The sequence below is a fragment of the Streptopelia decaocto genome (genome assembly GCF_964273445.1).
Source record: "Streptopelia decaocto genome assembly, chromosome: 1".
NCBI classification, from domain to species: Eukaryota; Metazoa; Chordata; class Aves; order Columbiformes; family Columbidae; genus Streptopelia; species Streptopelia decaocto.
Genome location: NC_138663.1, coordinates 62,450,797 through 62,465,010, shown reverse-complemented (window position 1 = coordinate 62,465,010; position 14,214 = coordinate 62,450,797). Strand labels below are relative to the sequence as shown.

General features: G+C 39.3%; 1 protein-coding gene across 5 annotated transcripts in view; it reads left to right on the top strand.

Annotated features, from left to right (window-relative positions):
* KIAA1549 overlaps positions 1 to 14,214 on the top strand; it is a 143,166-nt gene that overhangs the window by 99,325 nt on the left and 29,627 nt on the right. For all 5 annotated transcript variants that reach the window (XR_014183129.1, XR_014183130.1, XM_082043184.1 and 2 more), the window contains exon 10: positions 821 to 1,005. Coding sequence is in view for 3 of the 5 variants with exons in the window: in XM_082043184.1 (XP_081899310.1) it covers positions 821 to 1,005 (185 nt within the window). In the remaining 2 variants the exon portion in view is untranslated. The remainder of the gene's footprint in view (positions 1 to 820; positions 1,006 to 14,214) is intronic.

The following is a 14,214-nucleotide window of genomic DNA, read 5'->3' as shown; positions in this document are numbered from 1 at the left end:
TTCCTTTAATGTCTAGGTTCATCATTAGAATGGCTATTAATAAAATGTTATGTAAAAATAAGTTGACATTATTTTTAACTTGAAAGTGTCATTTTAAGAAAGTGCATCAGTTTGACTAGAAATGTATTACTGCTGTGGTTTTTAGTCGTACGTATAACCACTATGCAAAATAGAGCAAATGAAAGTTTTGTTGATTCTGCCAGTTAGCTGTTTACAAGCATGACTGGTTCGATTACACTTTCCAGTAGTTTTGTCTTCTTGTTTGGGGCTAAGGGATCTCACAGACTGACAATGAAACAGAGAAAGGAAAATAGGCTTAAAAAATGCAGAACTATACACCGTGAAAAGGAGGGTCTTACTGATTTCAAATTGCCACTGATTATTGATGGGGAAGGAAACAAAATATATTACTAAAAAGAAGAGACAGCTGATAATACTGCTTAAAGCAGGAAACAGGCAATACTATTGAAATGTCCTTCTCACCTTGCAGTTAGTGGTAAGTCATTTTTCTGCACCCGTTTCACTGTGTCAGCTCAGTTTCAGGTTGCAGAATGATGAGGCAGAAGTGCATTTTTGTTAGTATTTTAACCACATGTCTTCAGAAGGAGGTAGGCCAGGACAATCGATCACCTGACCCATGCTTCCTGACCATGACATACGTTAACTTATAGGTGGTATGACATTTCATGTCATGTGTAACTGGTTTCTGATAAATGCCTTAACTAACATCTACAAGAACATAAAAATATGTAACCTTTAAGCATCCTCAGTTTAAAATATATAACCACATAATATTGCTGTCTTCCTTTTAACTTCACAGCTGTGGAGAAGCTGAAGGAGTCCACCTCAGAGTCACAGAATAGCAACCTATGGATTATTGTTGGTGTGGCGGTCCCAGTTGCAGTGGTCCTTCTGATCGTCATTATTTTGTACTGGAAACTTTGTCGAACAGACAAACTGGAGTTTCAGCCAGACACGATGAGCAACATTCAGCAGCGACAGAAGGTAAAAGGGGAAGCTGTGCTGAGAGGAGCTTGATTATTCTGAGCAGAAATAAATGTGGGAGTCTAGGGAACACCCAGAATCCTTAAATAGCCTGTGGAAACAGTTTCAAAGCCTTCCAGTTAAGGAAAAAATTCAAATTATAGTTGAAGTCAAGAATCCCATAGTGTTTTATTTGTTCTCCTAGGCATATGATATTGCATTTAGACAGATACATCCTTCTGAAATGTGGGCACTGAGGTTGAAAGTAACCTTTCTAACCTTTCTTTATCACTTCAAGGCCCTGGCTAGGATTGAGTAAGAGGAAGTGTACTGAGTGTTGAATCACTGGCATTGTTTTCTGCAGAGGGCTGAATTTTTCTTTGGAAAGCTTCTGCTGAACTGATTTGACAGCTAAACCACACCATCCATTGTACCTCATGCTGGAATTAGATTTTGCTAGAGCCTATCCTTGCTGCTCCGCATTCTGCCAGGGCTCATGTCACCGTTGTGAGAGCTTGTTGCAGGACTAAAACTTTAATTAGTGAATCTGCATGAGACTTCATGGGTGAGCATGTCGACTGGACTGTTGGAGGGCTGGGTTAAGATGGTGAGGAATTCAGAAGTCTGTCTTTTTCCTGCCCAAGACGGTAAATTAAAAAATATGTGACCCAGGATTTTCACAAAGTCTGTATTCGTTAAAAAAAAATTGAGAAGTGACTAAAGGGTTACAAATCCTACTTTTCCTTTTTACAACTGGAAAGAACCAGGCTGTGTGTCAGAGATGGTTATTACTGATTATATTTTCAGAGACGTTATAAAAGGTAAAATAATCTGCCTGTGCTAATCCTGTAGTACTGTAGTCGTGTTCTTGTACTGTCACCTCATGTTCAGTCATATAGTTTTATCTGTAACAAGCCTTGTCTGTAGACCATGCTCTCGTTCAAGATAATTAATGATGTGAAAGATGAGAGAAGCAGGAAGCAGTTGCACTTCCAAAGCAGTCAGAACAAATCAATACTAACTTCCTCTTGTGTTGCCACTGCAGATTTAGTGTGTCAGAATCAAGGTCGGCTACAAGTGGTACCCTTTGATGAACTTCTCCCCCTGGTACCTTGTTGCACCTGTACTGTGGTAATACATAATGTGGATTTTGATTGAAGAAGTTCCACACAGTAGTTTTGGCTAGTGTGAGAAGGGACATACAAAAAAGCAGGAGAGGTTCTTTACCCTTGGTACACTATTTCGTCACATACATTTTCACTACCCCTCTGCTGGTGCAAGCTTTTTGTAAGAAAGCGGTCGGTTTGGCTGTAAGGCCAAAAACATCTTTCGTAATTTTACTTTCTTTTGGGAAAATGGCTCCATTGTTTTTCTCCATTGCTTCCACTGTATTCCTCATCTTAATCATTCATGAGTCAGAAGCCTTAAACTTGTTTGTATGGAAGTCTCATTTCAGTTCGCCTAGGGAGCCTGTCACTTTGCCTTCTTTAGGCAAGTCACTGCAAGCCAACTAGAAAGAACCAGAATGGACATCTAGTCCAGTCCTGGTGGATGGCTCATACTTTAATACTAAATGAGATAAAGCAATAAAAAGTGTCTTAAATTTATATCACTTAGCACATCAAACAACTGCCAGAATCTACTTTGAAAACCATTTCCCTCCTTTACCCAAGATCCAGAACTAGAGTCATACTCTGGCTTTCTTAGTAGCAAGCTGTCTTTGGGATATCTTCGTGTGGTCAAACACAGGGTTGGTATTCCAGATCGGAATAAGGCATACTTAACAGGCACTAAAGACCCTCAGATAATCATAACAGTGTACAAATGATGAGGAACATTTGATCTGGCCCCACCCTTTAAAATTTTTTGTGGTTTTTATACTTTTTATTACATTAAATGCAAAGAAATGATCAAAGGATTTAGGCCTGTAAATAAACTGAATTGAAAAATTGACTGGGGCTCCCCATTCCTCACTGTACCCACAGTTATTCCATTCCATCTTTACAGAGCTTGACTTTGGTACCAAAGTGAAGCAAAAGCCTGTACTACATCTCTAAATGGAAGGATATTTAGGTTAAAGATCTGTGTTTTTCTCTTGGAATCAATATTTCATTGGTGAAATCCATAAAGGGGCACTTACAGTGCTCGCTCTTCTCACTTCCATTAATCTTTAAAAAATTTTCTTTTAATGTAAATATAGAAATGGAATATATAAATATCAAAGTATTTCATTAGCATATGCATGGCATATCCATACTGGCAACTGAAGATAATTCTTTTCAACCATGTGGTAAGTCTACAATGTGGTTCGCACTTGAAAATGTGTGTTGGTTGGAAGACAGTAACTGGAGACACCTTTTTCTTGTTCAGATGAAATAGGATATCATACTGCACTCGTGGATCTCCAGAGGTATCACAGTCTTTTTTTCAGCATGTTTAATTAGCCATTTTAACATAGCAGATCAGTGGGCAGCATAATAATCTGTTAGAGTTCACAGTAGCAGCTGATAGCAAATTATGTCACCTGTGACTTAAAAGCCTGGAACAAGGTTGGGAGTGGGGTGAGGGAAAAGCCTGTTTGCTTCATGCTGCCGAGGAAAGACTTTGCCACTAAAAGGCTGATTCCTTGAAATGTCAAGAGAGAGAACTTCTGTAAATGTACGGTAATGCAGATTACATAAGTAAGACATAAGTTTTGCAGCAGCTTTTTATTGTCAGTTTAGAGTCTCTTACAAATTTGCATTCTTCTCTTCAGAGGGGTGCTTTAGAGATGCTGCATATTTTCAGGATTCTAGAGTCCCATGCATCATCCAGTACCATGTTTTCTTTCTTCCTTCTTTTCACTTAATCACTTAATTCTGGTTTTAAACTCCTGCTTTGTCCTGAAATATTGTGATATGCACTCAGACAATATAATTATTTGAGTTTTAATTTTAATCTTCTATATGTAAAGGTTTACTTTTATGGAGCAGGTGTGATTTCTGTGTTCCTGTGACCACCATTAAAAGTGAGTCATAAGCTGCATACCCTCACAGTCTATGTTCTGGTGAAGCAAACCAGTACTATTATCTGTTGATGCTAAGACCCTTCCTGCCTTTTGGGTGTGCCCCAATGGTACACATCAGTGAAACTAAAAATCACCAGGTAGTTGCGTTATGCAAGAATCCATTCACACTGGCCAGCATATCATACCAGCACAGCTAACCTGCTTTGGTCCCAAATCTGCTCTGTGGACACCCCTTTAGAATATTTGGGTCACAGTCCCTCACTTTTGACTGTTGATAATAGTGTATTTTCCACTTCAGCAGGCATAGCTGTGTTGGAAAATACTCAGACCCTGCAGTGACAAATCTGCAGAAGTACCCAAAATTGCATCTGTTATTTATGTGCCGTGGCAGCCCTGAAGCTGGGCTTGAGTCCATTTTTGCCGCTTGTCCCTATCTTCAAGGCCAGGTCACTCTCAAAGATAAAGTAGATAATACAAAGATAATGTTTCTTCTAAGGTGAGGACATGAGCAGGGTAGACTGTTCTATAGATTAAATGTACTGTGCCACTCTACCAGTTTCTGTTCTTTCCAGTTTTCCTTGTAGTTTCATCACAGGATCAATGTGTTGTAGATAGGCTGACAGATGGGTCTTTCTTAGAAAGACTCATAATGTTATTTTTTGCAAAGGATATATAGAGAGCCTGAACTCAAACGATAGTAAGGAATGTTTTACTTCTGCATAGTCTCAGAAGTCTGCTACTTCAGTGAACATACACATAAATACATACGAGAGGAGACTTTTGGGGGAACTGATGCTACGAAAACCAGGTTTGAAGATAATAAAAATACTGGATCTCGAAGAGACTCTGATTAGGTAATCAATTCCTCTGCCTCAGAACAGGACTAACAATACCTGAAAAATATTAGATTACCTTTTTCATTTTGGAGATTAGATGGGAAAACATGCTTAGATCAAAGTTATTTGGACCCTTTTTAAACTGGGAGCTAAGGAAGCAGGTCAGAGCAGTGAATTTCTATGCAAGATTCATTGGTCTGTGCAAGGATAATTCTTTTCAAGAGATGGAACTAAGATATTTAAAGGGCACATGAAGTATTCATGACATGTTCTGTAAGCCATAGCATCCTACTGGAAATTCACCTTGATGTGATCTGGGTTGCTGCACAGGATAAAGATGTCTTTGGAAGTAAAAAGATGCATAAACGGCATTTTTAAATTACAGGATTTTCTCTCTTGCCATTGCCTATATCCACCACAACATTGTCTCAACCTGAGCTTTTTTACTTGCAAAAGTGAACAGTTGAATTTATGCCATGGGTTATTTTTCTTCTTAAAGAAAAAATGCATAAATATCTTTAATGCTCAAATCATCATTCTGCTCTCTCTTGGACTACTGATGTTTTTGTGCAAAAAATGCCATCAACCCTTTTCCTCTTCCCCAGAGAGAAAAAAAACCCCACATTCTACCTGTTATCTGTAATGGAAACAAAGTTGCTAATGTTATTTCTTTCTCTATGGACATCCAAAAATTAAAATGGAACCTGGTTAAGTAGAGATTTCACTTTCCCTGCTGTGTACAAGCATTTGGAGAAAAAAGTCGAAGCCCTTGCTAGGATTTTTCAGAGTTAGTTTCAGCTCTAGACAGTTACTCAGGGAAAGGCTCCCTGCCCTAATGACAAGAATCTCACAGCTGTGGACAAGCTCATTGATGGTTTATTTAGAAGGTCTCAGATGCTCTCCTGTAAATGCTGCGCATGCTGAAGTCATGGTCTTTGCAGTGCTAACTTGGAGTGGTTTGCTCAGCTCCTAGTTTTTCCAGGGGTACATCCTAGAACCCTAGGGGGCAAAAAAAGGCCTGCTTTTCCAGCCAGGAGTCACTCTTCTCTGGGGCCCTCTTTGTGCCACCATGGTTCTTATAGGCTGAACATGTTTCTCTGGCTCAGTGTCCCTCCTGTGTGTCCACATGTGGGAGGGGGGGGGTGGGTCGGTCCCTGCGAAGCTTAGGACAAAGTATACGGTACCTTACCTCTCGGTGAGCAGTAGCACAGGTAGTGCCAGAGCTGGAGGGCTGCCAGTTTGCATCGTGTGCCAGCAAACCTCAGCTTATTTGTGATCACCCGGGGACCATTACCAGCCCTTACGTTTCTGCTCTAATCCGCGCTGTTTCTGACAGCCAGCCACACCTCCCTGTGTCACTCAGTTACAGGTAATGAGTCACGCATTCTGCAAGATGTCTTAGAGAAGCTTGTCTGGATTTTTATTTTTCCCCCCCGAGCAGGGATATCTGATATCCGCATCTCATGTGTCAGGTGTAACTTTACACCTCTGAATTGAGAGTTTTGCTTATTATTGTGTATTCAGTAGACTACATCTTGGATGTTCCCAGGATCAGAGAGGCCAGCCCTGCTGGAGGCTAAATACTAGGCTTCTGCTCCTGATAGAAGGAATTCTTGTGATGTTTTGACATCCTGTAATGCTTTTGTTCATCTGTATAATGTCGAGGCAAGAGCTCTGCATTGCAGAATAATTCCAGTCAAAAGAGACTCATGTTAAGAAAGGCAACTGACATAAATCCTACAAAAACTACTTGAAAACTGACGTGAGTTTCTGCGAGAGATTCATGTCTGTGCCTAGTGTTTGCATAACAAATATCATTCATTTATAATAGCAAGCTTGACTAACTATCCAAAATGTTGTCTTTTTGGAATTGGCATACAGGTTCTGCTTCAGAGTCAATAGCTGGATTCTAACAAGGAACACAGTATTCAACATCTTAATTATTTCTTAACAATACATTTCTCTCATGGCAATTCATCTGCATGAGCTTTTTTGTAGTAACTCTTCTTCTGTAATGAGGATCAACTATTCATAAATTGTAGTAAAAAGATACCCCACTTAGATATACTGCTTATACTGATAGATACAAAAAGTAAAATGTCTCCATCTTCTTTTTCACAAGCATATGAGGTCTTGAGGTCAGACCTAAAGGCCAGTTAGCGCAGGAGCCAAAAGCAAAAGCCCATAGAAGGGAAGAAAAACAGGGCAAGTACATGTGATGCTTTGCCTTGAGTAACTCTTCAGCCTCCAGTTATTTGTGGCTCAGGGACTTTCTGTAGAACTGACAAGATATAGCAGCCTTCAACAGATTTCTCTTCCATGAATTTGTCTGGTCTTTCTAAACCCATCTGAGCTGTTGACAGGAATTTCTACAGCATGTTATGTGAAGAACCATGTTATCTTGTTTCGTCTTACTTTTATCCTGCCACCTCTTTGTTTTCTGTGATGTTTCTTAGTCCTTGTATTGAAGGGAGCAGTGAATAGCTGATTTGTGGGCCCCTGCTCCTTGCCAGTACTGACTTTACAGATCTCCCTCATATTCTCATTTCCTTAAACACTTTTTTCCAGACAGAGGAGGCCCAGTTTTCTCATCCCTTCTTTTGAACTGACCTTTGAACCAACTGCTAGCCTTTGAAAAAGCTGAACAATTTCAAATTCTTTTCCGTCCTTTTTGAGAGGGGAAGACTAGAACTGAATATGCTATTCAAAATGTATGGATTTATAGAGTGACGTTTATATGGAGGCAGCATTTGAAAAGGAGTTAAACAGAAAAATAATCCATTTTCAAAACATGGATAAACTTTATACCTTCCTAGACATAATAGTCCACTGAGACTACGTTAATGCTGAGGAAATAAATTGTCTTTCCTAACGAAAGATGATAAAGAGTTTACTGTAGAATTTAGCTATTTTGGGAACAAGAAAGTGGGCCAGCATCAAATCATTGTAGACTAAGGTTTTAATGTTGCTAGTCACTCATGGCTTTGTTTCAGCAAGCAGATTATTTCTACGACATACGTGAATGCACTTTATGTGTGAATTAAACCATTACAAAAATAAGTGAAAGTTGCTGACCTATGCTCTATCTTAAAAGTCTGTTAGCGTTTTTCTCATTATTTGTGGAGAGAAAGTGTTTCTGGACTGTGTTGCTATGTTCTCTGTCCAGACAATAAAAGCCATGTTATGAATGTATTTTGCTCACAAGTTGAGAAAGGAGTTTTCTCAATTTATAATATATTATGTGTTGTGATACCTCTCTTAGAAGTTGCAGGTGACGTCAGAGTTGTGTACATGGCCTTGGAGGAGTAATTGTTTGACATAACTTATGGACAAAAGACTAGTGGAACTGATACACAGCAGTGATCCTATAAAGTCAGTCATCTTTTTCTAACTTACTTCTGACACTTTTGTCCAGCTGGCGTGCAGAGGAACCTCACCAAACTGTGATTAAGGTAGTATCCACCCTGCGGCATTTCTGTCTGAAAAGGAAGGCTAAAACTGTATATGATTCAGACACAAAGTTCTGCCTGTTACAGCAGTTATCTCAGCAGCCTGTGGGCATAGGTGTACTCAGAGTTAAGGGCTTTCAACAACATGATCCCTCTTGTATTTTGCGAAATTTACTGAGCTGTCATGGTAATATTAGTGTGACAGGAAGAAATGCACAAAGGAATAGAGGAGGAATGATGAAAATCCATGAGAAGAATCTGTCTTAAGAAAATATTTCAGAACAGGTGTCTTGAGAATTTCAGGCTTTATAAAGTTTTGTAAGTTTTCTGGTTTCTTTATTTGTTTTTAATCTTACTCCAGAAGCAAAATTCCTGAGGTGGTATTTTTTGTGGGATTCCTGCTTTACCTACTGTTTGTTTGGCAGTTAGCAGTAAACCGCAGATTTGACTATTCAGAGGAGGGGAGGAGGGCCAGAGGCTGTACACGAGCTTGTCCTGGTTTTCTTCTGCGCCAGCGCTGGCTATACCATACACTACTCCCCAACTTGATGGTAGAGGCCCATGCAACTGTAAGCATGTTTTTTCTCCACAAGGACAGGTTTGCTCAACTTCTTTACATATTCCCACTAACAGTGATAGTTGACAGAAGTGCTATTGTGATGGCCAATGTGAGACGTAATACGTATCAAGAGGTACTTGGTCAGAGATGAGAAAATGGGCAGCATTTTGTACACACAACTCCTTTTTTGGCCCTCAGATCTCAAAATCCTACTGCTTCTTGAGTTGGCGCTTGCCATAGAGGATACAGGCCGGAACACTGCTGTAGCGGAAGGGTGATGGCATCCCACCTAAGAGGCAATATAGTGAACTGCCATTGCACATATACTTCTTTTTACATAGATACACAGTTATCAAGTGAAAGAATTTAGATCAAATTAAAGACCTTTTTTTTCATTTGGAGCTCAAAGGCATTTCCTAAACCAGCAACAGTGAAGGATCCCTCTGTACATTTCTTAGTGATGCTTAGTAGTTTTTTTTTAAAGTAGACTGAAAACGAATCTGTGCTGATGGCACAAGTTGGTTGCATCATATCCCATTTGATAGGGAAATTGCACCAATGGCACAAAAAACATTGAGAAACACAAATGGGTCTTCTTTTAATATGCTTTTTTCATTAACAAAGGTTTCTTTCATCTTAAGTCGGAAATACATTATTTTTATTGAATTGCATGTATAATTTGTATGCATACTTTACAGGCAGTCCCTGGCTATGATCCCAAAGGGTTTTATGTTGAAGGCGAACGAAGTAAACAAAAATACAGAGGGTATACTTATGTGCATAAGGGGTAGGAATGATATTAGAAGAATGAGCTGAATAGGAAAATGAGACCGAGAAACATGAACATGCATCAGTATTTCTAAATTGTTATTTATTGGTACGTGTTTTAAATATCTCATGGAACAGTCACTGCAAACAATATGGATGAATGATTCTTGTGGGAGGAAGAAGTAGGCGCCATCTTGGATGGGATAGTGGAAGCATGGTGAAACAAATGAGTTAAAATTAAGAAGACCCTAGCAAGCACAGTAGAAGGTGCAAGGAATTGTCCTTACCGGTGCATCGTGAAATTAATACAGTAAATTCACACTACGCTATGCTATGGTAACCTGGGTATACAGAGAAACGTTGAGTGATATGAATCCCAGATTATGGAAGGCAGTTTGTGATCTGTAATTGCTTCAAGATCCTAAATCAAACTGACTTACATCTTAAATCCATATTAATTTTAAGAATACTGATTCTTATTGCCTTGGTACATTAAAACTAGCAGATTTAAAAACTTTTTTTTTTTCCTGTAAAGTTTCTTTATCCTGTCATTTTGGTAACATTCCATGTTCTTGCATGTTAGTAAAGTCATAACTCAGCAGGACTTGGAACACCTCTCCTGTGAGGACAGGCTGAGAGAGTTGGGTTTGTTCAACCTGGAGAAGAGAAGGCTCCAGGGAGACCTTATTGAGGCCTTTCGGTGCTTAAAAGGGGCCTATAAGAAAGATGGGAACAGACTCTTTAGCAGGGCCTGTTACAAGAGGACAAGGAGTAATGGTTTTAAACTAAAGGAGGGGAGATTCAGGCTAGACATGAGGAAGAGATTTTTTTAAAATGAGAGTGGTGAAACACGGACCCAGGTTTCCCAGAGAGGTGGTAGATGCCCCATCCCTGGAGACATTCAAGGCCGGGCTGGACAGGGCTCTGAGCAACCTGATCTAGTTGAAGATGTCCCTGCTCATGGCAGGGGGGTTGGACTAGATGACCTGTGATGGGCCCTTCCAACCTGTCCTGTGAATAGCTTATGTACCAACACTGAAGTTTTATTTTTGAAATTATACTTAGCTCCTTTGTTTCCTTAGAGATGTATTTTAACAGCCTCTGCTCAATGGGTCTGTCTCTAAAAGGAACAAGGCAAGTCTGTGGTATAAAATTAAGAGAAAATATTCTTAATACATTATGCTTCATATTATGTGTAAATTCAAATGCCACTTGTAGGAACTACAAAAAGAATACTGAGTAAGTGTATTTCTTCTCTTCTGCTTTTTGCTGAAATTATTCACTGACCTGTGTGTGTGGTATTTGCTTTCTTGAGAAGACACATTGACGTTCCTGGTGTGTCTCTGCATTTAGCAAAACAGTATATTGGCAACCATATTATATTTCTGTGACTTGAACAGTACTGAAAGTATTAGCTGCTTTAATAGAATACGTCTTGACCAAGGTGCACAGGCTTTGTAGGCGTCTGCAGAAATTATTTTATTTTTCTACAAATTGAGCTTCAAATACTTTTTATCTTTCAGTACATAACAATGGAATTAAAGCACTGTCTTGACTTAGCAATTTGAAATGATCTTCTCGTTAGATTTCAGCAGGTTCTGCATTTGTATAATAATATAATGCCTTACAAATGCCATAACTAAGACATGTTCATATTGGTGGTAACCTTCAGAGTAGTTTGTCTTTTCCCTTTCACAAATATATAAAGATAAAACAAATGAAAACCTTCTCTAACAACTTGCATTTAAAACAACAAATCTTTACTAATACTGATTTTATGGAGTCTTAGTTAAAGGCGCTTGAGGCTGATAAAATGGGCTCATTTTCAGCACCTGAACAGGTAGTGGTATCAGCACAAACATACTCTTAAAAAGAGATTGTACTATTTACTTGGTGGTGGTGAAGTTATAAGTAGTGGATGACTGATCCACACACAGTATTTTGACTACCTGTTCTAAGATGAGCAGAGTTCGTCCAATCTGGTACACTCTATAACTTGATATAAACAGAAGGAAGAATGTGGCAGGTGGTACACAGAAGTTCATAAGAAAATGTATTGTAGGAAACCTCTTGAGTCTGGAACAACACTGTTCATGCGTTCCACTGAGTCTCAGTGATCTGACCATCTAGTCTTTCAGAAAGCAGAGTTGTGTTTCAGTGTCTTTCAGACACTTTTCACGGAAAATGTAGATTTTGGTTGATATCCATTCTGAGTTAAAAGTCATAAATCTTGCCATGGTCTAAGAGGTGGGATATCAGCAGTGTAATTGGGTTTTTTTAAGAAAACAAAGTGGGTTTCTGTTGGCATTGTTTCTGCAGTAGTAATTATATTAGTATTTCTATTTCTCTAATAATGGGTATTATTTTTAATAAATAATTTTATCTTTTTTTTTTCTTGAGGACCATCTTTTCATATTCAGTCATATATCAGGTTTTTTATATATGTATTTTCATTTTTTATTCATATATACAAATACCTATACACGTGCATTCTGTTCATTTATTGACTGTAGCTGGTAGTGCCAACTTGAGCTTTTTTAGCAGGAGATATCTAGAAATGTTATTATTTGGCTGTACAGAACTCTGCAAGATTTGAATCATTCAGGCCAAAGTTTTCTGTTCAAGTGTCAGTTTTGTATTAAATCTTTTTTTACAGTGGCAAGAAGAGCTTGTTCTTTTAAAGAACAAGGTTAAGATAAAATAGAATGCTCTGTCCAAATTTTAAAAATCGTTTTAGAGAGGCTCTAGTGGATGTTCTCAGCCTTCAGGGGTGCGGGATGGGGAAAGAAAGTAAACAGAAGGTTGTTTTGTGTGAGGGAGATGCTTTTGCCGATTCAATGGGGAATTGCCCATTTCTAACTAATTTTTAGACCTTTGGGAAGATGTTTGCATGCGATTGACAGAGTCTTGTTAGAGGTTTACCAGTTAGATTCTCATAGGATTATACTTGTTCTGGGCACATAAGCTCTGTAGAGCTGTCACTTGAAAGCCAAGAGAGTTTTTTTATCTATTGCTGTACACAGAGGTTGTTACGAGGCCGAATAAAGCAATAAGGAGCACTGAGCCTCAGGCTCTTGGATAGCGTAAACTGGAACTGGCAGCTGGCAGGCAGAAGGAGAGAGGGGCGAGAAGAGTGTGATGGAGAGACTGGCTGTGCCTGTCAAGGAGGAGTAAGACCAGATGAGGAGTTGACTTCCTGTGGCTTTAGGAAAATAGAGCCACAGGTTCTGCGGTGCCTGCACTGAGTGCTTCTCGAGGCCTGGGATGGTGAGACCTGAGGCTTGGCAGTCCTCTGTTGCCAGCAAATGTCTGTGAAATCCACTTAAAAAATCTCAGCCACCCTAGCTGCAGATGTGCGTCTAATAATACATCCTTTCTCATCTTGCGTTCTCTCCTTTCATTCTGTATTTGCTGGCTTCTGCATATGAAATGAGATGGGCATCCTGGTTCTACAAGTAACATTTTTAGATTCTACCCAGCTTTGACTTACAGTGGAATGCCCAGCCTATGCCAAGGATGCTGCAGGGTGGCAGAGAGCAAGAGGGTTCCTGTGGAAGAAACAAATTTATTATTTTTGTAACTCAACACTCTTATTGCAATGGTTGTACATGAGAGGATCCAGTTGTGATTGTTCAGATAATCTTAACTGTGCCTTTTCTTACAGTGTGAATGCCTGTCTTTGCAATACTAGCAGTCTTTCAATTCAGCTTCTGTGTGGTCTGTCTGCAGATAAACATTTGTGCATACATCTGCTGTGGTGTGCATACTTGTACACATATCTGTTTCCGTAACTGTGCTTAGACGAAAGGTTATGCTTCAGCATAGCGCTACAGCTAGGAATAAGACTATTCAAAGTTGAAAGTTTGAAAATTTATATGTTTGCATGTTACTTTTCTCCCCAGGGGGTTTACAAACCCAGTATGTTACAGTTAACTCTAAGGTAGGTTGAAACACGTGCTTGATACACACAGTAATCTAAATAAAACCATACTCGTTATTTCCTAGTTATTTCATTATTACTATAATGTTTGTCTTTTTAATTCTCCCTGCTCACCCCACCTGTTACTCTATTCAAAAAAGAGCTAGTAACTTTGCAGGTCAAGTCAAGGGTGCTTAAGAAAGGGTAGAGGAACACCACTTTTGTGTGTGTGTGAAATAATTGTGCTCAGCACATGGTGAAGCCTGGCATCATCTTTGGGGCAAAGGAGGCTGGAGTCAAGGGAGGGGAATGTAGTGAAATAGAAAAAATTATCATTGAGTATCAGCAGCAGGGTTGTATAGGCACAAGGGTGGAGTATTTAAAGAGTTAGGCAAGCTGGCATGATAATTCTGGCAGCAGTGAGAAGTTCCTCTTGGTTTGGTTTTTAAGCGAGCAAGAGCCTGAAGACAATGTTCAACTCTGAGTGGGGGGGAAGTTTCATGAAGGATTCAGTAGGTGGCTATGACTCAAAAAATGCAGAAACAGTTACACTTTCACCTGGTCTAGCCCAACAGTACCTTTTCAAGTCAGTGGTTGCGATGAGTTGCATAAAGTCAGTAATTATATCACCCATAATGCTGAAGTGAAGGGACTGTTGTGAAGCTCCACAAAAATTGAGTATAGTGGAAGAT